This window comes from Manihot esculenta, chromosome 2 (assembly GCF_001659605.2).
Source record: "Manihot esculenta cultivar AM560-2 chromosome 2, M.esculenta_v8, whole genome shotgun sequence".
Classification (NCBI taxonomy): domain Eukaryota; kingdom Viridiplantae; phylum Streptophyta; class Magnoliopsida; order Malpighiales; family Euphorbiaceae; genus Manihot; species Manihot esculenta.
The window spans coordinates 1,356,015-1,380,050 of NC_035162.2; the positions used below are offsets into that span (position 1 = coordinate 1,356,015).

At 33.3% G+C, this 24,036-nt stretch overlaps 4 protein-coding genes and 1 long non-coding RNA gene across 7 annotated transcripts; 2 read left to right on the forward strand and 3 right to left on the reverse strand.

The window, feature by feature from the left end:
• Positions 1–275: 275 nt before the first annotated feature.
• On the reverse strand, positions 276–3,557 carry LOC122723102. The gene has a single exon (XM_043953876.1). The coding sequence runs from the start codon at positions 2,074–2,076 to the stop codon at positions 1,192–1,194; it is 885 nt and encodes a 294-aa protein (XP_043809811.1). The 5' UTR covers positions 2,077–3,557; the 3' UTR covers positions 276–1,191.
• A 137-nt stretch (positions 3,558–3,694) lies between these two features.
• Positions 3,695–6,753, reverse strand: LOC110609706 (BTB/POZ domain-containing protein POB1). The gene is made up of 6 exons (XM_021749481.2): positions 6,346–6,753; positions 5,935–6,087; positions 5,698–5,819; positions 5,553–5,616; positions 5,049–5,328; positions 3,695–4,708 (listed from the first exon to the last, which is right to left on the reverse strand). The coding sequence occupies exons 1-6, from the start codon at positions 6,602–6,604 to the stop codon at positions 3,895–3,897; spliced, it is 1,692 nt and encodes a 563-aa protein (XP_021605173.1). The 5' UTR covers positions 6,605–6,753; the 3' UTR covers positions 3,695–3,894.
• Positions 6,754–15,832: 9,079 nt separating this feature from the next.
• On the forward strand, positions 15,833–17,480 carry LOC110608696. Its single transcript, XR_006349472.1, has 2 exons — positions 15,833–15,959; positions 17,016–17,480. It is a non-coding gene; the product is annotated as an uncharacterized LOC110608696 (long non-coding RNA).
• A 2,892-nt stretch (positions 17,481–20,372) lies between these two features.
• LOC110604872 lies at positions 20,373–22,740 on the forward strand. 2 transcript variants are annotated; one of them, XR_002486303.2, is made up of 7 exons: positions 20,373–20,787; positions 20,869–21,035; positions 21,134–21,236; positions 21,537–21,653; positions 21,734–21,904; positions 21,990–22,309; positions 22,380–22,740. XR_002486303.2 is itself a non-coding variant. In XM_021743168.2 (7 exons), the coding sequence occupies exons 1-7, from the start codon at positions 20,503–20,505 to the stop codon at positions 22,490–22,492; spliced, it is 1,080 nt and encodes a 359-aa protein (XP_021598860.2). In that variant the 5' UTR covers positions 20,376–20,502; the 3' UTR covers positions 22,493–22,740. The 2 variants fall into 2 exon arrangements, 1 of the variants encoding a protein (XP_021598860.2); XM_021743168.2 differs by having other exon boundaries at positions 20,376–20,787; positions 22,186–22,309.
• LOC110604882 lies at positions 22,207–23,959 on the reverse strand. 2 transcript variants are annotated; one of them, XM_021743178.2, is made up of 3 exons: positions 23,562–23,959; positions 22,725–22,857; positions 22,207–22,636 (listed from the first exon to the last, which is right to left on the reverse strand). In XM_021743178.2, the coding sequence occupies exons 1-3, from the start codon at positions 23,723–23,725 to the stop codon at positions 22,580–22,582; spliced, it is 354 nt and encodes a 117-aa protein (XP_021598870.1). In that variant the 5' UTR covers positions 23,726–23,959; the 3' UTR covers positions 22,207–22,579. The 2 variants fall into 2 exon arrangements, with proteins under 2 accessions (XP_021598870.1, XP_021598865.1); XM_021743173.2 differs by having other exon boundaries at positions 22,207–22,857.
• Positions 23,960–24,036: the final 77 nt, after the last annotated feature.

Genomic DNA, 24,036 nt, shown 5'->3' on the forward strand with positions numbered 1-24,036 from the left:
TACAAAGTGGTCATCACCATGGGATTCTTCCTTTTCCGTTACTTTCTATAGGAATTCTTTCCATGAGAACTTTTAGCTTTCATTTACCATATATTTGCACGTAATATGATGATATCAAAGGCAATAGAGGATGTTACTGGTAAAAATGAAAAAAAGGGAATACTGTTGCTCTCCAATTTCTTCTATAGTTCAGAGATGAAGCATTGGAGATTTTAGGTATGAGTTGATTGTGAAGTGAATTGGAAACCACTTCTTGTGAAGTGAATGCTGCTACTTTAATGGGATGGCTATAATATGGCTGGTTCTGCTTTGGTTATCAGGGGACAAAAGTAACTGGGAGCCTTACTAGCAATTAGCAAATCTACTAGTATAGAACTTTAAATTCATATCTTCATGCTTTTTTCCTAATTCTTTCTTGTTTGTCGATCCGCTGATAAGAAACTGCAGTGATGAAAAGGGGATGCTTATTTGTGGTATTGAATTCTGCATATCATTCAAAAGCAATAACCATGCAAATTACAAAATGGAAGGATCATGGTGCCGCAGGGCCACGCTTGAATTGGGCGTTATTTATGTTTTCATTCATCACAGATCATTAGGTATCAGTTGAGCAAAATTACTTCAATATCTTTAAATGATGCATCCTGTTTCTTGAATTTTGCCAAGAACTTGCCCAAGAATTCCAAGTTGGGTCTCTCTCATATTCCTTGCATCCTTTCTCCATTTGTATTTTTTCCTTGAGCTACTGAACCAAACCTGCAAAGCAACTTATGACGCGAGTGTTTAGAGGCTCCACGCAAATTCACACCCACATGTTTGTAATCTCAAGAGTTCATATGGAATTCTAAATATTTGATCCCATGGATGGATTATCCTTCAACAAAATGTGAATTGCATTCATAATAGTTTATTAAAATTAATCTTCTAATTAAACTAATGCAGAGTACCATTCAGATGGTACAATCCAAGTCTAATTGAAACCCAGTGGTAGCTTCACTCAGCAGTCCACAAAAACTGAAATCCAGACGCCCGTTCAGGGCAAATGAACATCTTAGCCTGCAGAACAGATTTTATCAAACCTTGCATTTAACCCGAAAAGACAGAGGAGAAGAGGAGGAAAGAAAGGAGAAGGAGATTAGAATCCAGAGGGATGATCAGGAAGGAAGAACGCAAAGAAAGAGTATAAGAAAGCTATGTAAAACCTCCATTCTCAATAGTGGGCTGAGTTCTTGTTACTGTTGCAGCTGGCATTTTACTCCTACCAACCCATACGGTTTCAAGAACCAAATCCTCATCAGATTGTCTTTCCATTACTTGAATCTTCTGGGTCTTCAAAAGTTTCTTGGATACCAAGCCAAAATATCCCACCAAAGCAAGTCCTCCTAGTCCAAGCATAAAACCTATAATCCACAAATAAAATAGTCTCTGCTTCGTATTGCCCTGTCCTTTCCTCTCCATTGGCACAACAATGGAGAAGTGACCCTGATCTTGAGAGTAGCATACATTAAATTGATTCATTTCACTGAGGTGAAATGTCCCATGTTCACTAAACGCTACACATTTGGCTCCTGAGTTCATGCTCTCAGGAAATGTCAAATCAGGGAAATGAATGACTATACTCCTCCCCCTTGTATCGAGACTAATCCTCTTAAGTCTCCTAGCTCTTGCATTTGATGCATTAAAAATCATGAAACCTACAACAGAGGTGACCATTGAGTAGCCTGGAACACTGTAGTAATGATCTGACCAGTTGCCCAAGTCCTGGTAAACTATAGCCAGCCTCTTCACATGAGGCATTGTCCTGGTTCTTGATGGAATCTGAAAGTTGCTAAAATTCGCACCAACATTCCACAATCTCCGGCTTCTGAGACGAACAATTGAAGCCTCCATGCCTGACAGATTGGCAGGGAGGAAAGCTCGGTATAGAGCACCAGTCTGCGGCCGGTGCTGGACCAGAGACTTGAAAGCAGAATCCTGAAGAAAAGCATCCAAAGAATCAGTATTATGGTTGTGTAGGCTGTCCACAGGAAGTGCAAAATATAAGCTGAGAACCAACCAGATAATACTCGACCTCATGTTTGTTTTGTGCCTAATAAACAGCAATCTTTCTAGTTCCTAATAAGAAAAATGTCTGTGTTTGATCAGTAGAGCCACGAAGAGGATCTATACACTATGGTTAGTATAAAGACAACATTGGAAACTTATTTAGCATTTTTTTGGAATGATGATGATTGTCTAAGCATGCTTAACATAAGATGGGACCCTATGAGGAAGGAACTGGAAGTCATTGCAGTTGACTTAAGCCTGCAGAGTGAGTTGGCTTCTTGCTACATTGGATGATGCTGTTACAGTTGCTATTAATCACCCATCTTAAAACGTTTGGCGAAAAAAGGCAGAACCTTATCCCTTAACTTGCGGGAGCATTATGTGTATTATTAGCACTACAAACAACAAGGATCCGCTGATTGCTCACCTTACTGTGGAAGCAACTGAGGTTATGGCCTTAAGGAAGAGTCCTTTGATCGATACATCATACATTTAACATCATGGCAAATTGTTTGTCTTGATTTGTGATGTGGATAGTCCAGTATTAGTTTTACACATGTTGTAGGGTCATGCCCTTGGAGCCTACTACACTTCATGAGCCTGAGCCTGAGGCTTAGCCTGAGCCAGGTAGGGCCCGAGAAGTTTTGGAGTTGTATGTTTAATGACTTCTCCAAGGAAGAAATTTGCTGGCAGGATTATGGCGTGCACTTAACGGTGGAAAATATTTTATTCTGCACTAAATAAAGGCGCTTAGGGCCTCATGATGGTCATGGGTTGGGAGGTATGATAGGGTTTTTATGCTCCTCTTTTAGAAGGCATTGGCATTGGATCTTGATGGATTGCCAATGATGCAGCTAAAAGCGGTACCTAAGATCAAGAAGCAGGTGTTTCTAAGGTATTCAACGTCAGTTCACCCTTTTACGAAATGCCAATGCAGCTCCGACACAATGGTTAACTCCGTTATTGTTTTCACTTTAGTGGACATAAACAACGTTAGGTCTTCCATCATATAATTGGCAGAAAGTTCACTGTTGAAGCTTAAAACTAGCACAACGTTTTAACCCGTTTGCGAAAGATAGTAAAACCTCTGGCCAGAAACAGAGGTTTTTCCATGTTGAGGTAGTATCTCTATTGTCATCTATGCTTGCGAGGGACATCCAGCTCAGCTCCCTTAATCATTACTGATATGGTTTCGGATTCTCTTGTCATTTTAACGCAATTACTTTTAAGTGCTGTAAGGGAGGCATTATAACCATGCAGCTCGTTTGCTGGTTAAACCTTTTTCAGTTGGTACCTCTTTTAGAAATAAATCTGTTATGCCTCCTTTAGACTTTTTAAATGAATTTTATAACCTTCTGATAATAAGAATGAAGCTGACCGTTGCATATAAATAGTGAATACGTTCTTTACATTCGTGGATAGTTGCACAAAATATTTTTAGCAGTTCAATAAGAATTAGAATTACCAAATTAATTATCAAAATTACCAATACCAATGTTATGACCAGTTCTCCATTCAGAATCAATTGAAGTTAGATTTCCCATCCAGATACACACGAATGTAGCATGAAGATAAACCGTCTTTTCCCGCCTTACTTCGCAGCAAGCATTCAGAACTGCCATACCACTTTGCTAAGAAGACCCCTAGATATCTTCAAGGTTCCAGTTTATATAGAAAAATCAAAAAAGCATAGCAGGTAATCCATTCACACATATTCCTTCTGGTATTTTGGCTGCTGGAATCAATATAATAAATAACGAGTGCAGGAACCCAAATTGTACCTACGGGCAGTTCCATATATATAACAAAAACCTAAGAGGCCAAAAGGTTCATCATGAAGACAAAAATTTATTGTCTTATGGTAAGCTCTGCCCTGAGATGGAGGATACCATTGATGAAATAGAGGCTGTCATCTGCCATGAATGCTGTCCAGGGTATGCCAAACAGGTTCCTATATCCAACAGCCTTGCCTCCTGTGAAAGTGTAGTTCCCCTTGTACTTGCTCACATACTCTTCAGTTGGCTTTGATCTTGCAGCAAATTCATAGTCAACAGCAAAGCTTACTGATCCCTTCTCTTGCATCCCCAAAAATAGTCCAAAGCAATGAAATGAGCTCTGTTGGTCCATGTTACAGTGAGCAGACAAAAAAAACCCCTGTCCACCCAAGTGAAATGCTTGAGAATACACCCGGCCTGCTGGAAATAGATGTGCACACTCCTCACGCTTCAAATCTAGGTACACAACACACTGCTGACGGGGGATTTCAAACTCTACCACTTTGACCGGCCGGTATTTGTATGCCCGCTCCACAAAACGACGATAGGTCGAATTAGCCTCCTCTGCAGCTAGAACTCGCTGCCGATATGGTGCCTCACCCTTGAAAAAGAGTGCCTCAAGGACAACCTTGGATGCAAGTTCAGGATCAAAATCATTGCAACTCAAAACCTTCTTCAGTTTTCGACATGTCATGAATGGGAAACGTATCAGTCTACCAAGTCGTGTGGCTAGAATTTCTCGTCGATCCTCCAATCTGGGATAATGAGTTCGAGCCCACTTAAGTACAAAGTCATATACAGCATCCTCTGAAGCTACCTGGAGATCATCACTAGATAATACAGCCTCAATACCAGCCAAAGGCAAGTTAAGGACCTCTTCTTGGAACCTAGAGAAATTAGCAAAAATATGAATCCAGAGATCATAATTCTAAAAGTCAGTAAAATTATGGCAAGCAGGCTCATGGACATTTTTCCCACGTTCCACAAGAAATCAGTACTACTAGCCAAATAAAAAAAAATATATAAAAGTGCACAATGTTTCTATCAAGTGAAAGTAGCAGGTCTTTCATGCGACACTGTAGTATCAACTACCCAATCAAAAGGAAACAAAACGAATTTCGCAGGGAAGTTGATTTAAATTTAAAACATAGAGAAAAACTCTCCAACAGTAGCAGAAGAGATGTCAACCAGATTGAAAATGAAGCTACAAATAAGAAACGGACTCACTTATTTATGTCCTTGTATTGCGCAGCTAGAAACTGCTTAGCTGCATCTGTCAGTGGCTGTACTGCTTCTGCCATTAAAACAGTAGAAGGAAGGTCCAAGTAGAGCAACGCAGACTCGCAGGTCATAGGCAAATTTCGCAACAGTCTACTGCAATATCTCATGCATGATGCCACCTCGAATTTGTCAGCAGCCATCAGCACATCCAGTAAAGCAGTTGGTGTGGTTGTTGACAAGGTATGACTATACATAAAATTGAGGAGGTCCATTAAGGCTGCTTCTTCTGCCCCATGCAACAAAGAGCCAAACCAGCCAGCACCTAATTAGCTTATGTTGTCTTCACAATAAAATAATTGCTATAGTACTAATAATTATAAGGACACATAAATGAGCATGGAGCAAAAGTGATTAGTGAATAGATTTTTTAAAAAATAACCCAAAATTACCAATTTTCCAATCAGGCACTACTGAACAGAAAAGCAAAAATAATTGTGGTACAGTATTTACCAGAGGCATGTATCCTTAAAGTTACATGTCGCTGCTCTGACTCTCTCATCCCATTTGAAAACAACTGCAAGAAACAACAGAAGTTTATATTACATACAAATAAAATGACCATAAATAAAGAGAGAAATAGGGGCCTGAACCTTACCTTGTAAAAGAATGGGCTTTTTGCAGCTAATATTGGAGAACTAATATGAAGAGTCTTAACTCTAAGAACAGTTGAACAGTCCATGTTCCAGGATGAGTCATTACCATTATCGACATCTTCACCTACAGAGAAGTAAATACACAATCAACTAACATCCACCGATTCCCAATATTTATTAATTGCAGACAATAACAAAGCACACTGAAACATGCAATAGTTTAAGTGGAAAATAAATACCAAGTTGATTCAAATTCCCATCAGGATCAGTAGGAGATTCTTCAATCATTGCCATTGGTTCCTCATCTTGATTTTCATAGGCAACACCATCCTCTGTGTCCGGCATGTTACAGTTTATTATCTGCTCCTCACTTTGCCCAATAACCTCCGCAGCTAATAGCAGAAAAAGCATCCATACTTTCAGTTAGTCAATTGTACCAAATGCTAAAACTTATAAAGCAAATTTAGCTAACCCTTGTCGACTTTACAGAACCCTTAGTTGCTCAAAAAAATTCCAAATTATAAAATGGAAATTGAATTTAGAACTATTGCCCAATTTGACTACAAACAAATTGTATAATGGAATTCAATAAAAAGACAACGAATAGTCAACTGGGAAAAAGAAAAAGAGGAAAATGAAGAAAAAGTTACCATTTTCTTTCTTGATGTCCTCCCTTCGCCTCTTGCGATTACGAACCCAGTCAGCGATACTGGTGCAAGGGTCGCCGTCCGACTTCGTCTCAGGCAAATCGGGGATGATCTCGATCCTGAGAACCCGATCGGAGAAGTTGCTGTCGTTGAAGGCGAAGGCGAAGTCCGGGTCGGACCCAGGAGCATCAGGCCCACCAGGAGAGTAGTCCGAGTCCATGATCGTTCGAGGATCGAAGAGGTCCGCGCTCGGTACTCTCATGCCCAAAAAACCCCAAGGATTAAATGAAATTTAAAATACAATAACAAATTTTGCTGTTACCTGAAAACCCTAGAAAACAGCGAAATTTGGAAGGGAGAGAGAAAATAAAAAGAGTTGTTGAGATGGCAGTTTGGCGTTTTACGGTTTTGGTGGTTAGTCTCTTGATGCCAACAGAGAGTCGGTTGAGCGTTGATGGCGATGTCGTTTGACGGGGCAATTCACTTCTTATCCTCACACGGTGCCGTTTCTCTTACTTCATTACCGTTATTTGTATAAAAAATTTAATGTTTAATTCTTATATTATAGATAAATTTATTAATTGATCTTATTAATTAATTGTTTATTTTAATAAATATATTAAAATATTTTTAATATTTTAAAAAAATTATTAATTGATTTTTTTTATTAATTTTAACTATAAAATATTATAAAAAAATCAGAATAATTAGTATATATTTTTATAAATAAATAAATTAATTAATTTTTTAAAATTATAAACATATTTTAATATATTTTCCTTTACTGTTTTCCGTAACCTTTTCTCTTCACTTCTTGTTAGGGCCTGGGCTATGGCTCATGAGCTATGATCGCTCAACAGATCAATCTAGAAGAATGATGGGCCGAAGGCAAGCAAACCCAAAAAAGCCATAAAATTTTTTTGTTTCATACATGTGTTTTGCCAGATTTACTCATGCCCTTCAACAGTGGAATCAATCCATCATTTGTTGTAGTATTTGCAGTCCAAGGTAAAAAGCAAAAGCTTGTGTACAATGCCATATGAATCGTCCCATCTCATTTTTTGATGTGAATCTTTCCTTTATTAAATGATCATTATCAACTAATTTCTCCTTAACTTTAATTGCTTATTATCATCAGTGGTTTCAAAAGTAGAAAAATTAAAAAGAAAAGCTAAAATTCTTCTCCCCTTTTCAGTGAATCAACAACTTGTTTATATTCGGAAAAACCGACTCCGGCCGGCAAGAAGAATTTAAAGGATGCCCCTAACTAATTAAATTATATAGCAAACAACTTTTAAGCTTACGCATTGTAAGCATCTCAAGCAAGCTTCGTGATATGAATATAAGCTTTTTACCATCAGGCAAAGTATAATAAGCCTTTTTAATGGCATCTCTCTGAATTACTGTTTCTTGCTTTTCTGGACTTACAAATAATTTCTCTGGGAACTAGACATGAATATTACTTCCCAAAGAAGTACAAATGCTGCTTCTCATGATGTGGAGAATATATTTATATCTTAATTTTCTTATATATATATATATATATGGAAATTGATAGAAAGCATGTTTGGAAGAAAAAATAAATAAATGAATTTTTGTAAAATCATACATATTTTTTTTAAATAAAAATTTTAAAAATTAAAAAGGAATGAATTCTATCATTCCTGACAAAGAAATTGATAGAATGAAAATTAAATTGAATTGAATTTTTATGAAATATTTGATTTTAAATAAGTTATACAAATTTCTACTTAAATATAATGTAAATAAATTCTGTATCAAAATAAATAAATTAATTGAATAAAATTTTATAATCGCTTACTACAATTATTTTTTTATTATAAATTATCTACATCTTTACAAAAAAAAAGCACTTTCATTCTTCTATTGTATTTTTTCTTCTACTTTATTTTTTTTTTTATTTTTTATGTTTTCTACTATATTATAAATTAGAAATAAATTCTTATTATCATGATTTTAAAAATTAAATTCCGAATAATCTATTTAATTTTAAAAATTATAAAATAAATCTTTAACAACAGTGTGACACGACTCAGATTTTATAATTCTATTATATTTTTTTAACAATTTCTGCCAAGCGTGTTGCTCTAATAGAATATGATATGCACTAGAATCATATGATAAGGCTCAGAATCTTTGTCCGAGACATGTGATGCTAAATATCATACTGATAGCCCAAAAATAAATTATTTTATTTTTATTATTCTGATTTTGGAAATTAAATTCAGAAAAACCTATTTAATTTTAGAGATTGCAAAATAAATTTTTAAGAACAGTGTGACACGATTCAAATTTTATTATTTTATTCTATTTTTTTAACAGTTTCTGCCAAGGGTGTTGCTCAAATAGAATATGATATGCACTAGAATCATATGATAAGGCTCAGAATCTTTGTCTGAGACATGTGATGTAAATATCATACTGATAGCCCAAAAATATAAAAAGACTGGTTGCATATACTGTGCAGCCTGAACATTGAAACTGCAAGAACAAGAAAGACAGGTGAGAAAAAGAAAATCCAAGAGTGCAGAAAGTGAGAATAACATTGAAAATGTCCAACAGATCATAGCATGTGAGGCAGGTAAAAAGACTAAGGATGATTGATGATTCTGGCAAAACTTCACCATGAAAGAAGTTGAGGATTAAAATGATATAGAAAAGGTAAAAAACAGTAACAGGTGAAAAAAGAAAATGGAAACAAGGAAATGGGAAAAACAAAGAAAAACTGAGAAAGGAACAGCTGGTGGGTAGCTGAGCTACCCTGTTTGAAGCATAAGGTCATTTCATGGGACAGCCCATTTGTCCAATAAAGCAAGAAATAGGGCTGTGGGGTTTTTGTGGTTGCCTTGGTACTTGCTTTTTTTACCTTTCCTTATTGCTCTCTGTACTGATGTTTCTCTTCAACCCTCTCTCTCGCCCGTCTACGAAGGGAGGTGTCTTTTCTGCTTTCTTTTCTTCTTCTTTTTTCTTCTAATTAATGTTCCTTTATTTGATTTTTTTTTTTTTTTTGTGTTAACTTCTGCAGCATAATAATCTTTTGCAAATTGGCTTAGCCTATGGTTGTTGTGTTCTGCTGAGTTTTCTCTTTTCATGTTTCCTTTCGTTGAGAAAGGCAGAAAGCTTGTGTTCTAATTTTATACTTAATTTTTTGTCTGTTCCTTGTAGTTTTTGGGAAGAAAGTGTCATTTGAGATATTCTTTACACTATTAAAAAAAAATATTAATGCAGCAGGTAGAAATTATTATTTTATATATTTGAATTTTAGTTATAAATCAATAGTAAGGATTTAAAATTTATTTCATCTATCTATTATAAAATAATATTTTACTTATTTTTTACTATAAATAAGAAGTACAATTAAAATTATAATTTTATTAAATAAAAAATAAATTATTTATTTATATATAATAAATAAAATAAAATTTTTTGTGCAATAATTTTAAATTATTGAAAAATCATTGCATGAATAGTATTAAGGTAATAGTTTTATACTCAATGTTTTGATACTACAGCATAAACCTAAAATATATTAATAATATTTAAAAAATACTTATTATTTACATGAATTTATAATATAAAATTGTAATGAGATTTATATAAAATTTTATATATAATTTATATTATAAATTTATATAAATCCAGTCTATATAAAACTTATTCCTAATATTTAACACTTAAAAGATTAAACTATACTTCCATTTAAAAAAAAATAAAAAAATTAAACTATACTTCTTTTATCTCTAAAATAAAGCAGTGGCTTCTAGGAATTTAAGGTGAAAAAAAAAAGTAAAATGATTACTAAATTAGAATTTGGAGGTAATAAGTGACAATATAGCATGATGTCTTTTCATTTTTTTTCCTATTGAGGAAGAGATAACGAGGAGCAAAATAAAGCATAGTCCCCACGGAGGACACATCAAATATCTCATAAGATCGTTGAGTGTCAATGTTGTCTCCAAACCTATACAGTTCTTTGTTTAAATTTTCCTGATGATATCTTTGTCAATATCAATTAGATTGTCTAACTTTACTTACAAAATTAACCGAGTCCTATGCTCTACTTTTATAAACATAATTAGTACGATGATAATTGATTCGATTAAATTTTATTAATACACATTCAATCTAGTTTGACTTCTCTAATCTGTTTATATAAATAAATAAAAATTAAATATTTTATAAAATTATCAAAAAATTTAAAATATAAATCATTAGGAAATTTCTCTCTGTGATCTCTTTGTGACTCGATACTCTCGCCTTTTCATTTTCGTTAAATCTAACTTCTTCTTTCTCTTTCTCATTTTCCATGAAAGATGATCTACATCAATTGACTATCGATGAATAAGAAGATGTTGTTGTCATTATTAAGAATTCCAGAGATTTTCCGATCGTCACTTATGATTTTTTTAGTGATTACAATCCAATCAATTTTCAGAATATGCAGACCTCTTTGGCATATCTATGACATTGTTTAGAGGGGTATCTATTATTAAATTAGGAGTAAAATTATATCTGTTTAAGTTTTTTAATAATATTGATTTTGAAAAACTTGATGAGGAGAGTGTAGCTGGAATAAATGATGATGCTAAAAAAAGGCTAAGAAACACTAAACATAAAGTTGTTACAACAGGTTTTTATTCCAATCAACAGGATGCTTCTAACAACACCCATGCGAATGTTAATTTGACAGGCAACAATGAAGCGGCTCATCCCGTCAAAGGTCGGGATAGCCGAAAGCAATGATCGTCATGTGTTGAAACTGCCGAGAACTCAGCAATTCTCGGACAGTTAATGAATTGAAGGATTTGGTTATTAGTTACAAGTCGGACATTTTATTTTTTATGGAAATAAAAACTCTTAGTTTTCGTATGAAATTTTTTCATAATTTTTTACATTTTAATGGTTGCTCCTCAGTCAATAAATAAGTATTAGGATGAGACATTTCGTTAATGTGAAAGAGTCATGTATTTTCTGGGGTTGGCTTTTCTTCAAATTTTATTGATTTGGGGCTTTTCTTCAAATTTTATTGATTTGGTTGTTTCGCAAGGTAATGTTCAATGGAGGTTTACTGGTTATTATGGGTTTCCGGAATCGCAACGACGACGTCAGTGTTAGAACCTTATTCGAGCTTTATCTCGTAGAAGCTCTCTTCCGTGGTTTTGTTCGGGAGACTTCAATGATTTATACTCGAGAGATGAGAATGAAGGAGCAGTATCTTTGTCAAATTATTTTATGCAGTATTTTTACCAAATTATTTTTTGTAGAGGTTTGATTTTAAATGATTGTAAATTTTTGTTAGACTCTAAAACTGATATTTTTGTTAGATAAATTCGTCGTAATCCTACTCTCATACTTTTGCTAGAAAATCTATTAGATATAATCATATATCTGTTTGGAATAATATCCCTCTTTATTTGATGAAACTTTATTAATACAATAAATAGTTTTACTTTTAAAAAAAATCATTATGTATATTTTATATAAAATTTTTAATTAAAATTTATATAATTAAACTAATTTAGATTTTAGAGAAATAAAAATTAATTTGAATTGAATTAATATCATTTGAGATATTCTTATCAAATTCTTATCAAATTCAAGTATTATAAATCACTATAAAAAGGTGAAAATATAATTACGATGTATAATTTTATGGTTGATAGATAAAAATTAATAATTTATTTTATTAATAATTTTTTAATAATTTAATCGATAAATTTTATTTTTATTTTATTTAATTAAAATAATAAATATATTTTAAAAAAAAATACATTTTTCGCTTTTATTCAAATAATATTTTAATATTGCACTCAAGTTATTTATTAAAAACTAATTATTGATATTGTATGAAATGAGGGGCAATGAAATCATAGCCAACTCAATTATTTAATCCACTGATTTGATTTGAATGATATGAACCGATAGCTACAAGATGGCTAAACTTATATGAACATTTGAGGTGGAAAAAGAAAGCTTATATGAATATGGCCATGCTATTCAAAGATTATAATCTCATAACATGTGTTATAAGTTGAATTATAGGGGAAAGTAAACAAAACGTTATATAGTTTAATTTGGGTTAAAGTAATATTACGGTTACTAATTTTATATAAATTAAATTATAAATTTTAAAATAAAAATAAATAAGATCACAATTTATTTTTTTATTTTTTTATTTTTTAATTAATAATTATATATATTTTAATTGTCATTTCAATATTTATTAATAATATTAAAAATTATTATTATTTATTGATAATATAATATCATAAATATTATTTTAGTATAAATTAAATTATACAATATAAAATATCGAGTTTAATAATTTTATTTTATTTTTTCACTTTTAGATGTTAGTATGTAGATAAAATATCGAATTTAAGTCTATCAATCTACTCGTGTACTTAGTTATGTGACTCATTGATAGCCCTAATAAAAAAAGTAATGTGAAATATATATATATATATAATCGAATTAGGATGAAACAAAAAAAACTTCCAATTAAAACTTTCGACTGTGGACTAAACTAAATTATTGCTATTACTGTCAAATCGATTTTACCCTTTATCTTCTGATATAATTAATTTTCTAAAAAAAGAATTCTATTGAAGGGTGGCAAGATTTTATCTTTTTAGAATGAAATTTTTTTAATTCTTTTATTGTAAATAAGAGAATTATTAAAAAAATTAAATTAAATTTTTATAAATTTTTTTTATTAAATTTCTCGGAAGATATTGAAAATAGATATTGAAAATAAGGTTTCGTTTGATTGAAAATAGTATAGTTTCAAGAGAGTTATTTTAATGGGAAGTATAATTTCGAAAAAGTTAATTTTTAAAAAATATAATTTGAATATATTTAATTGATATATTTAATTTTTAGAAAATAAATAGAGTGTAATTATATAAAGATAACATAAATATTTCTATTTTAAATATATGTATAATATTTAAAATATAATATTTAATTTAATAGATAAAATTATATATTGATCAAATACTTAAATTTTCAAAAGTAAATACTCAACTTCTATAATAATCAATATATAATTTATTTTATGATAATAAAAATTATCATAAAATATAAAAAATATTTATGTTTAATTTAATTAATTTTTTTATTTAAATAAAATTATATTATGAAATTTTTACACATCATTATTTATTAATAAATATATTTTTTTAATTTTCTACTAATTTTTATTTAAATATTTAATTATAAAAAAAAACTTGAAATTACTTAGATTGGCGAAAAAAATTTACTTTCTTTGCAGGAGAGAAATAGCATAAAATAACTTTTCAAAAAAGTTATAAATTATATTCACTAAACAAATTAGTATTTCATATTTTTTGAAAAAGTTAAATTTTTCTTATTAAATTATCCCACCAAACATAGCCTAAGTTTTTGAGAATTAATGGGATGTGTTAAAGGTGTTTTTGCTATCTGAAAAATTGGAAATTTTTTTGATAAAAATTAAAAATAATGTGTTCCACATAAGCTTGCATCTGGGAAGTCTTGTAAAAACAATACAATTATAGCAGTGAAATGACCTTGAATTGCATGATGTCTGGCTGTCTTCGTGTCTTGTGCTTTCTGAGTTGATACGAAAATCTCTTGAATTGAAACAAATATACGAGCAATTTTCAAACTACAAAATTATTGATCCAACTTTATTATTTTATCCTAATTTTTGTGTGACCTATGCCTCTATATGGACTTACAAGTCAAATTTATTATGCATAATGATGATTAGTCTTGCTAATTAAGCTAAAATTAAATTCACCTCATTAAAAAAAAAAAAAAAAATCCATGGCCAAAGTTCTTCAAGTGTGTGGAAGAGAAGAGATATGATTAAGTATAGGTTAGAAAAGATTAGATATATAGATTGAGAGATTAAAAAGAGGAGAAATGCAGTGATTGGACAAATGGACATGGAATTGGTAAATGAGAAAGAAGAAGAAAGGCAAAGGTTTTGTGGGAGGGGAAAGAAAAAAAGGTACTTTAAAAAAAAATTAAAAAATAAAAAGGGATGACAAGACAGTGAATTCAGTAGGTGAGTGAGAATCTGATGTGATGTTTTGGCACAAATATATGAATATTTCCATATGGTCATTATAGTCCCATTGGCTGTTTAGCGACACGCTGTCTGTTTCCCCTACTTATTTAAGATTTTGTTTCAGGATTATTTAAGCAATCCATTAATATTTTGAATTGCTCCCTCTAATCTGCATGCTGTCTGTGAAAGAATTTTTCTGCTTTTTCTCAGTTACATTCATGGAGACGAGCATTTTACCAGAGTGCAAAAGGTAGGTTCTCTGCAGGATTTGTATATATATATATATATATATATGTACTTGCAACTAGAGTTGAAGACCATGCTGAACTGTGCAAATTGGCTTTTTGAAGCACAAGTGCCTAATTTTAATTATTAAATTTTGGAAGAACATAGCAATTGCAGTTCCGTATGAGACACATATGCCGCAACAAAATTAATAAAAAAATTTAACTTCAAGGTGACTGCATGTTCTCTTGATGAGTAATTAAGATTATATTATGGATTACAGAGTTTAATTAACAATGGAATCAAAATTAAAGATACCAAGGACTTGGCAAAATAGCTAGCTAGGGTTTCAAACCCTAGCAGCAGATAACTTTTCTTCTTTCCTAGTGGAATCTCAAATACAGATGATTTATGAAAGGTTGGAAGTTTAAAAAATTTCTTAAAATAAATAAATAAACAGATTCTTATGTCTCATTTAATTGATTCAAACTCCTTACTTCACTTTTTAACATAAAGCTCATATATACGAACTAATTCTTTTTACTCTATGGTACTAATTTGTTTAGTTCAATTTGAAGATTCTGGCCAGTTTGAATCTCTTGTAATCTAAGCTAATGACAATTTTAGAGTTTTTTTTTTTTAATTTTCTCTTGGGTTTATTAGGTGATGGTTGTACTTTTAGCAGAAAAAATCTCATCTATTTAAGAGGGGTTTGACAGAATTAATGTTTGGAGTAAATTGATTGAAAATTATTTACTTAAGATGTTCATTGGACAAAAAAAAATTTGATGAGGACTTAAATGAAACTTTTTAATAATTGTCAAGGGCTCAAAAGGCCTTTTGCATTAAATGGTAATATTTAAACATTATATCTAATTTTATTTGAAATTTTATTGCATGAGTACTTATATTTACCATTAAAGCCGAAACTGATGTTTGTCAAAATGGAAAAAAGGAATTTACAGAAATGAAAATAATATAAATGAGAACCAATACAGTTGATGATACAATATTTAAAATATAATTTTATAAAAATTAAGAATTAATACTTACTAAAATAATAATTCATAAAAGGAAGATTATCTGACTGACAAGCACACCTAGCAAATAGGGCTTGAATATAAGTACAGTTTACATATTTTTAGGGTGAAAGTACAGTCCATGCTTTCTATATTATGAATTTAATAATAAAAATAAAACCAAAGGCATATGCAAAGGCAAGTGATGGGGCTCTCCATAATGCAAGGGATTTGTAGGGAAGGGAGAGTTCTACATGGGATGGGAAGAAGAAAGCAAAGCAAAGCAAAGCAAGAATGTGAATATCACTCTCTTTATTTTCTTTATTATTAATTTGTGATTTACTATTCAAAAAGAAATGATTTCTTGTCTGATCTCTGCCTTCCATTTAGCTATATAAATCCATCCCTACACCAACATATCCATGACATGTTTGGATGAGTTCTAGTGATGCTCTCTCCTCTCCTCTCCTCTCCTTTCCTTCCTCCCTTCATCCACCAACAGATCCATCAGCTTCCCTTCATCATTCTCTCTCTCTTTCTCTGGCTCAGCTTCCATCAGTGCAATCTTTGTCAGTTGCTATATGCATAAGAATATTGTATCAGTTACATGCAAATCTTTAACAATTTTGCATTTGGTAACTTAATCTTTGAGTGTGTGTGTGTGGGATAATGATTGATGAACAGTTAAGAGAGCTTTCTTCAGTCCAGTCATGGGTGGCAATGGGATTTAATTAGCTGCCGACTCATTCATCCAAATACTGAGTTAAAGGGCTAGCTGAGGAAGTTACCCAGTAAATGAGTGAATGATGCGGGAGACAAATTGAATCTTATGCTTCCTGTACTTGGACTGAAGGGAGCTCCCTTTACTGTTCTTAATCCAATATACTATATATAGATATGTTTGTTGTTGCTTAGTTTTTTTAGCTTATCTGCATATACATATGCTCGCAATTTAATATTCTTATGGCTGCCAATGCTGTTGGTATAAAGCACTTAGATGCTCAAGAGGTAATGCTAGAGAACCCCTCAACTGATTCATTTTCTTTAAGCTTTATTATCTTGCTTGGTGACCTATAAAGAGAGGTATTATTATCTCCAAGGTGGTGCCTTTTTCTTATACTTGTCTTTTTCTCCCATCTCTCTGATCTCTCTTTTGCCTTTAAACAACCATTTTACTGAGCTAGCTAGGGTTAAGGAATATGGCAATCCTTTTTCTCTCTCTTTTTTTTTTTTTTCCTTTTTTTTCTCTAGAGTGGGAAATAGGGCAAGCTTAAAAAATGAGATTTCCTAGCTTTGATGGGCAAGTTATTTTCTTAAATAAATATCAGCTGATCTACAAAATTTTCTTGCAGAAACAGCGATTTACTGAGCTGACAAGGGTTGGTTTTTAGGGTTTTTATCAAGCTGCAGCCAGTTCTTGTAAAAGCTACCTTTGCACGGGGGAGATAAGCTCACAAGCTCACGCTCCTCGACAATAGCTTCTTGGGTCTTGCTCTCTAACAGGCAGCAACAAGTTCCTAGAAGGGTTAGACATGTCCACCATATGTTCAATTACCAAAATATCCTCAAACTGAGTTTCGAGCAGCGGTTCAAGGAGGATATTTTAATTAATACTGTAGCAAATAGAAGAACTTTCTCTTCATTTCTAGTTTCCTTCTGAGTTGCTTCGCTTACTGGTTTTTCCAAGTTAATTATGAGTAGAGATTTTCTTTTATTGGTTAACGGAAACTTCTATTGAGCGTCTTCTTCACTTGAGCACTGTATTTGTACATGCTACAGATTGAAAGCAACTATTAATCATGGTGTCCTTTTCTTTATATGAATTCCGTCTATTGGGTTTGTTTTTCCTTCTCTTTTAGGCAAAAGATCCAGACTTTTTTAGGTCCTTTTCTTGAATTGCAATTTAGAGAAAACGTGAGATTAAGATGTTTGTGGCTGTACAAGGCTGGGGAAAGGGAAAGCTGAAGCCCCGTTGCTGGTTTCTTTTTTTTTATGATGTCCTTTTAGGACACCACCAAAATACCTAGAGGCATCATCGAAACTAGAAGACTTGGGAAAAGCTAGATGATGAGGTCTTCAATTTTCCCTCTCTCTCTTTCCATATCTCTTCATGATCTCTAATTTGATTTTCCTTTGATCCCCCCAGTATAGTGGATATCTTTATGATTTAATAACTTTAAGTTCTTCATTGTTATCATAGTGGATATCAGAAAGAAAAGGTACAAGAGTGTTGTTGTTGTCTGCTTAGATATGATACTTTTGTGTCTTTGCTTAGATTTGATTCCCCTTGAGCAAAATTCCACTTGGGAAAGATCCCATTTAAAAGAAGAAAATAGGGGATAATACTAGAATTGAAATTAATTGCTGAGAAGCTAAAAAAGTTAAAACTTGACTCTTGGTGAAACCCTAGAATACATAGTATAGTGAATGGCTAGGTTAATTAATCAAAGGAAAAGAAAGAAACATTTTTACTGCAAAGTGGGTTCTTTTTCATTTATATATTACCACAAAAATTGAGTTCTTCGCCTGCTGCTTGGCTACCTGAAGGCTGAATTCAGCTAAAGGCAATGAATGACAAGTTGACACTATGCTTTCTGTGGTTCTCCTTTCCCCAAGCGAGAATCTCTGCAAGAAGAAAACAGTTCCCACCACAAATTAATATATGCTTCTTTTTAAGCTCTTAGAAACTACTCTTTTCTTTAAAATCTCTAAGCCTAATATCACTATGCTTAATATGGATACGACTTATGAGCTTTTTCTGCAAGTCTCTTTCCACTTTTCCAAAATCCAACGGCTATTTCTCATGCCATGATTGATCATTGTGCACCATCTTTAACGAACACATTTCCGATTCTAGTCTGTCATTTATTAAGACTAATAGATTCTGAAGCTATGGAAATTTTCCACACGTCCATCCCCTAGTGGTTCCTAGCTAGATTTGTTTCGGAAGTTTTGGTTGCTACCTCTATCAAATAATATATTAAGCAAAAGATTTGGCAAGGAACTTTAGCAAAATAAGGTTCAAGAGCGTTGTTCAAGTAATTAAATTAAGATCCATCTAAAGAGTATTATTAAAGTTTGATATCTCTTTATTCTCTGGGGCCTGGATGTTTCCAACCCATCTGGAAAAAAGTTTGAGAGTAAACGAAGTGGTTTGATTTCTTAATCACCTTGTCTTATCCAGCATCATCTAAAGATACAAAACTAAATCTTGCAAGGGATGTGAATTTGACCAAGTAATATTAGCTGTTCTAATAACTTTTGATTTTTTTTTTTTGTAATAGTTATTAGCAAAAATTAAGACAAATAGCTTTTCCTTAACCACTCTAAATAAGGTTTTGAAAATGTTACTTTAAACAGTAGTTGAACACGACAAAATAACATGCAATGCACAATCAATCCAAGAAGGTAGTGAAGACAAAATTGAAATTTCTTCAGCTACTCTAACTAAAATTACACTTCGTCCACCTAAATATTTGGTTACCAGCTGCCAATAATAAACCTTCTGGTGTATTAATTACTTCCTGAGATGGATTCTTTAATTATATGGAATCATATCTTACCAATTAGCACTGTTTCTGCATATTCCAATATATATATATATATATATAATATGTGTTTCCATATATTCTCGTAGCACTTGTTGGAGATAATTGTTTGTACCAAGTGAGAAACTTCTGCGAAAGCAAGTAGCCTATGGCTAGTTTCGTGTCAAAATAGACGATTTTGGTCCATGGAATTATGATCTTGGATCGTGATCAGACTACAAGAGTTGTTTTTAACTATGGTTCCATTTTGTCCAACTTTAGTCTGAACCAAACTAATCCAATTCTGATTTAGTTATATCCGCTTCAAAGAGACAGAAATAATTCAGTTCTATCTGGTTTTGAATATAAACTTGACTGTCTGGTCTGCAATGAAATATATAAATTTTGGTAAATGAACAGAAAGAAACTTGTTCCTTTTTTACTATGAGAATGGAACCAGAACAATACTCAACCCCAAAGATAACTGTAGTTTTTCATTCTCATATCTATGTGTACTGTAGAAACTGGGACCATGAATTCTTTGTTTCTTTAACAGATATGGTTGACTGGTAATCATTACAAGCATGAAACTATTAGTCAATTGCAGAAAAAAAATGTGAATTTTCCTGAAATATGAACTATGAAGCTGTTCCTTTTCAGACAAAAAAGGGAGGCTGTTCTGAAATTTAACTATAGCGTTTACATAACCAAAGACTTCCCCAAGTTGTCAGGAAAAGTAATGTTTTAAAGAGGAAATATCCAAAGGTTTAAGAGCATAAAGTTCAGATTTGAGTGCTCTTTGGGTACTACTCTACAAGGCAACGCAATAATGTTAATGGATTAAGGATTCATTTTTGCTTACCCTTAACCCTTCAAAATTCCTGTGGTGGCTGTGTGCATGTCAGGTCTTTGCACTACTGCAACTCCTCTTAACAGTAAAACAATCTACTACGAGGATTGTTTTCTTAATTAATTTGGGCTAAGTTTAGTTTTTACAGTAACCAATATTCTGTGAATAAATTTTTTTCCCTTTTTTCGAGATATCAAATAAATCCAAATACACAAATAATTAACTAAAGCATAGCTCTTCATTAGATATCGGTGAGGTCATCACATGCCAGCCCATGTTGTGGTGTTTTCAAATTTCAAGTGGAGATAACAGCCTTTTTCATAAGTTCTTACAGGAAATTGTAATTGATGTAAGCTTTGTCAGCAGAAAAGAACATAATGAGTACACATGTGAAGATAACAAAAAGGATAAGGTACTCAATTTACCATAAAGATTATTGGCCACATAGAGAGCGTTGCTGCAATGGGGAGCTCTATCATGGAAGCAAAAAAGTTGGAGGTGTTTGAAGTTGGACCTTGCAATGATGCCTACCAGATGGGTTTCTTGATAGGGCAGAGGTTTTCTAATGAGATAAGAAGCAGGTTATCTAGAGATCTCATTCTTCAAAATCAGCTCCTTCCTTTTGCTCAAACGTTAGAGTCGCAACAATTGATTAAATCTCTCATAGACAACAATAGAAAGAAATTTCCTGGATATTGGGATGAGCTAATAGGGACAGCGGAAGGAAGTGGGGTCCCTGTTCTTGATGTAATATAGCAATTCAAAAGAATCATTTTTGATATCTTGTACATGTATTAATGAGATTACTAATTAACTATTTATGTGCAGGTGATCCTAATCAACTTCAGGAAGGAGATTCTTCCTTTTCTTCCAAAAACACAAACAAATACTAAGGTTGATGCTTCAGATGATTGCTCGGATGTTCTCGTTGTTAGTGACACCATGGCCATTGCAGCCCATAATGAGGACGCAAATGTTGCTCTAGTTGGTCATACGTATGTTTTGAAATCAATTGTTTCTATTCAATCTAGTTTATTTAATTCTAGAAATCTTTGTGGGTATGTAATGTAAGTTTTTCTTGTGGGATTTGCAGTTACCTAATCAGGGCAACTTTGTCTGACGGATCATCCTTCGTTGGTTATACATATGCTGGAGAACTTCCAAGCTGTGCATTTGGGTTCAACACTCATGGACTAGTAAGAATTATAATTCTCAGTTCACCAAAGATTTGTTGGGGCAATGTTTTAGGACTGAAATATACTTTGCTGAAATGGTAGACCTGACCCACTAGATACTCATGGTCAAAACCTAACTAATTAGAAGATAGAACCACCACACAAAATGTCCATCATTAGACAGATTGGGCCCTGCACTGCATGTTGATTCCTGAGGAAAAATCATTTTCACTTCATTTACCTGGTTTAAACTTTTAAGTACCACAGGCATAAATTTAAAAATGGATATTAAACGACAACTTCTCCTCCTAATCCTATCAGGCGTTTACGCTGAACTCGGTGCCCCCATCTGAGAGTGAGATAATGGCTGGTGGAATTGGACGAAACTTTACCTCACGGGACCTCCTTGAAGCCACGAGCATTGATGATGCATTAAGTGTAAGATCTCGTAGCCTTTTAACTTTTGGGATATATTACAATTGATTATGGAGTTTAATAACTTAGATTCTCTCTTCCAGAGAATACAATCATCAGAAATTTCTGTAGGGCACAGTTATAATCTCATCGATACAAGGTGGCGTAAGATTTTGAATGTTGAAACTGCATCGCGAAATCGAGTTTCGGTTTGTGAGGTCGGAGGATCACCTTTCTTCCATGCAAACATGTATCTTCATCTTCAAATTGAGCAGGTAAATACTTCAACTCTGAAAAAGCTTGCATCAATTTTGAGCAGCACATTCTCATGAATTAAGGCAACTTTATTCATGACACTAGAGATTGAGCAAGAAGCAAAACCGGTAATTATGCAAAGCCTCAAACAATATCCCTTTTGAGGTGGAGAATCTCAATTGATCAATATGAAGCAGAAGCGTGGTGGCTTTTTCACCAAATGCAAGCTCATAAAACAATTTAACAAAGATTTTTCAGCAAGTTATTTTCAGCAAGTAAAATCATTAGTTTCATGCTAAAGGTACAAGATGACAACTCAACAAGCAGGCAAGAAAGAGCAACTGTACTACCAAAAGAAACAAAAGATGATTTCCTGTCACTTCTCGGTGATATGGAAGACAATAGATACCCAATTTACATGACAGGTAGTCCTGGAATAATTTGAATACTTTTCATCTTCAATAGTTCTATACTTAACATTCGCTATATTTTTAGGTCCAACCCTTTACACCCTATGCACGGCTCTGATAGATCTGGATGACCAAACGCTAACAATTATTGAGGGAAATCCAAAGAATGGGAAAGTTTCCTACGTCTTCTCCATGTAAAGAAGGAAAGTTGAAGACATCGCCGTAAGTGCTGCCGGCAGCCACTACACTGGTTTTCCCTGTGAAAATAACTTGTATATGGAGCTCCTATACAGGTTCATAAAGGCCCAATACATGGCCATCCAGACATCGCATGGCCGCAACCTGATAAAAACAATATGTATGATGTCTGTATGCCTATTATAATTAGACACAAAGATTTTTGTACATGTCTAGACATTAAGCTGATTACCTTTCCATGGATTTCATACTTGATTGGGCCATCTAGTTCAGCACCCAGGGCCATTAGTTTTGCCACTGTACTATTAATATCAGTCACCGTAAATGATAGCATGGAAGAATATCCCTTCTGCACAATATGGTCACTGTAGAAGTACGTTAGAAGCTGGTAGAAAGCAGAGCTGTGCAAGCATATGCCAATGCAAATGATAGAAAATTATAATTAATTCTCTGTAAATGATTATACGTGTGGCCTAATCAACCTCATTAGCATAATCTACGCAACTATTGACAAAGCTTATGTTGGCTAATTCATATAGTTTCCATTATACATGGATCTCAAAATCCCCATGAAATTCATTAAAGCTCAATTTTGCATTAACAATATAATCCACCTCCCACTCTCAGGCTCTCCTAATACTTGCATTCTCCACATATTTATATATATATGCGCGTTTACTCGAAAGAACAAAATGCAAATTGCTTATACGCCACTTTGCTGGTGGCATCACATTGCCAACCATACATTGAAATCCCAAAGATCTGAACTTCAACTATTCAAGGCATGCCTAACATCTATAATTGTCCCACGGATCCCTGTAAATGACAGTTTGTTTTCCACAAAGAACAAATATTACTTCCAAAGGGCCAAGGAAATGATGTAGATGGCAGTCATCTAAATTACCAATCATGCGGCAGGCAATTAAGAATGGAAATTTTAAGGGAAGGGGAGGGCTACCATGGTGTACAAACAGTGCCTAGCGCCTCCTGCTATGTTCTCTGTTCTTGTAGACAAATGATCAAATAAAAACAAGACATTGTACAAACGGAGCACAGGAGAGGGTATTACTTGGGAGACTGCATGAGGGCGAGTTTAAGAGAGGCGGATTGAAGTTCGGCCCAGCGAAGAGTGCACACATTTACTGTGAAATCCAATCCTTCGGAGTAGAAACGAGCTGCTCTAGGCACGTCCTTGTGTAGCTGCAACAGCCACCTAAAAGAAGCCGCGGCCATCTCTCTCCCTCTCTACGCGGCTTTCACTCGCTGATTCCCTCTGGTTCCTCCTTGCTTTTGCCTTTTGGGCTTGTGGAAGAGAAGCGGGGAGGGATTTTGAGAGACAAGGTATCGGTCAGGGGCAGACCTAATATTTTAGAGCGCAGCGATCAAAAGCTCCAAAGTCCAAGCCCAATAACTTGTTCCAACTGTCGGAGATTGTCCGCGATGTCAACTGGACAATGCGAAAACCTACTGGATGAGCGCAAGAAATTAGTAAAACTCTTTTTTTTTTTCGACATTAAAGATATATTTGCATAATGATTTTATTT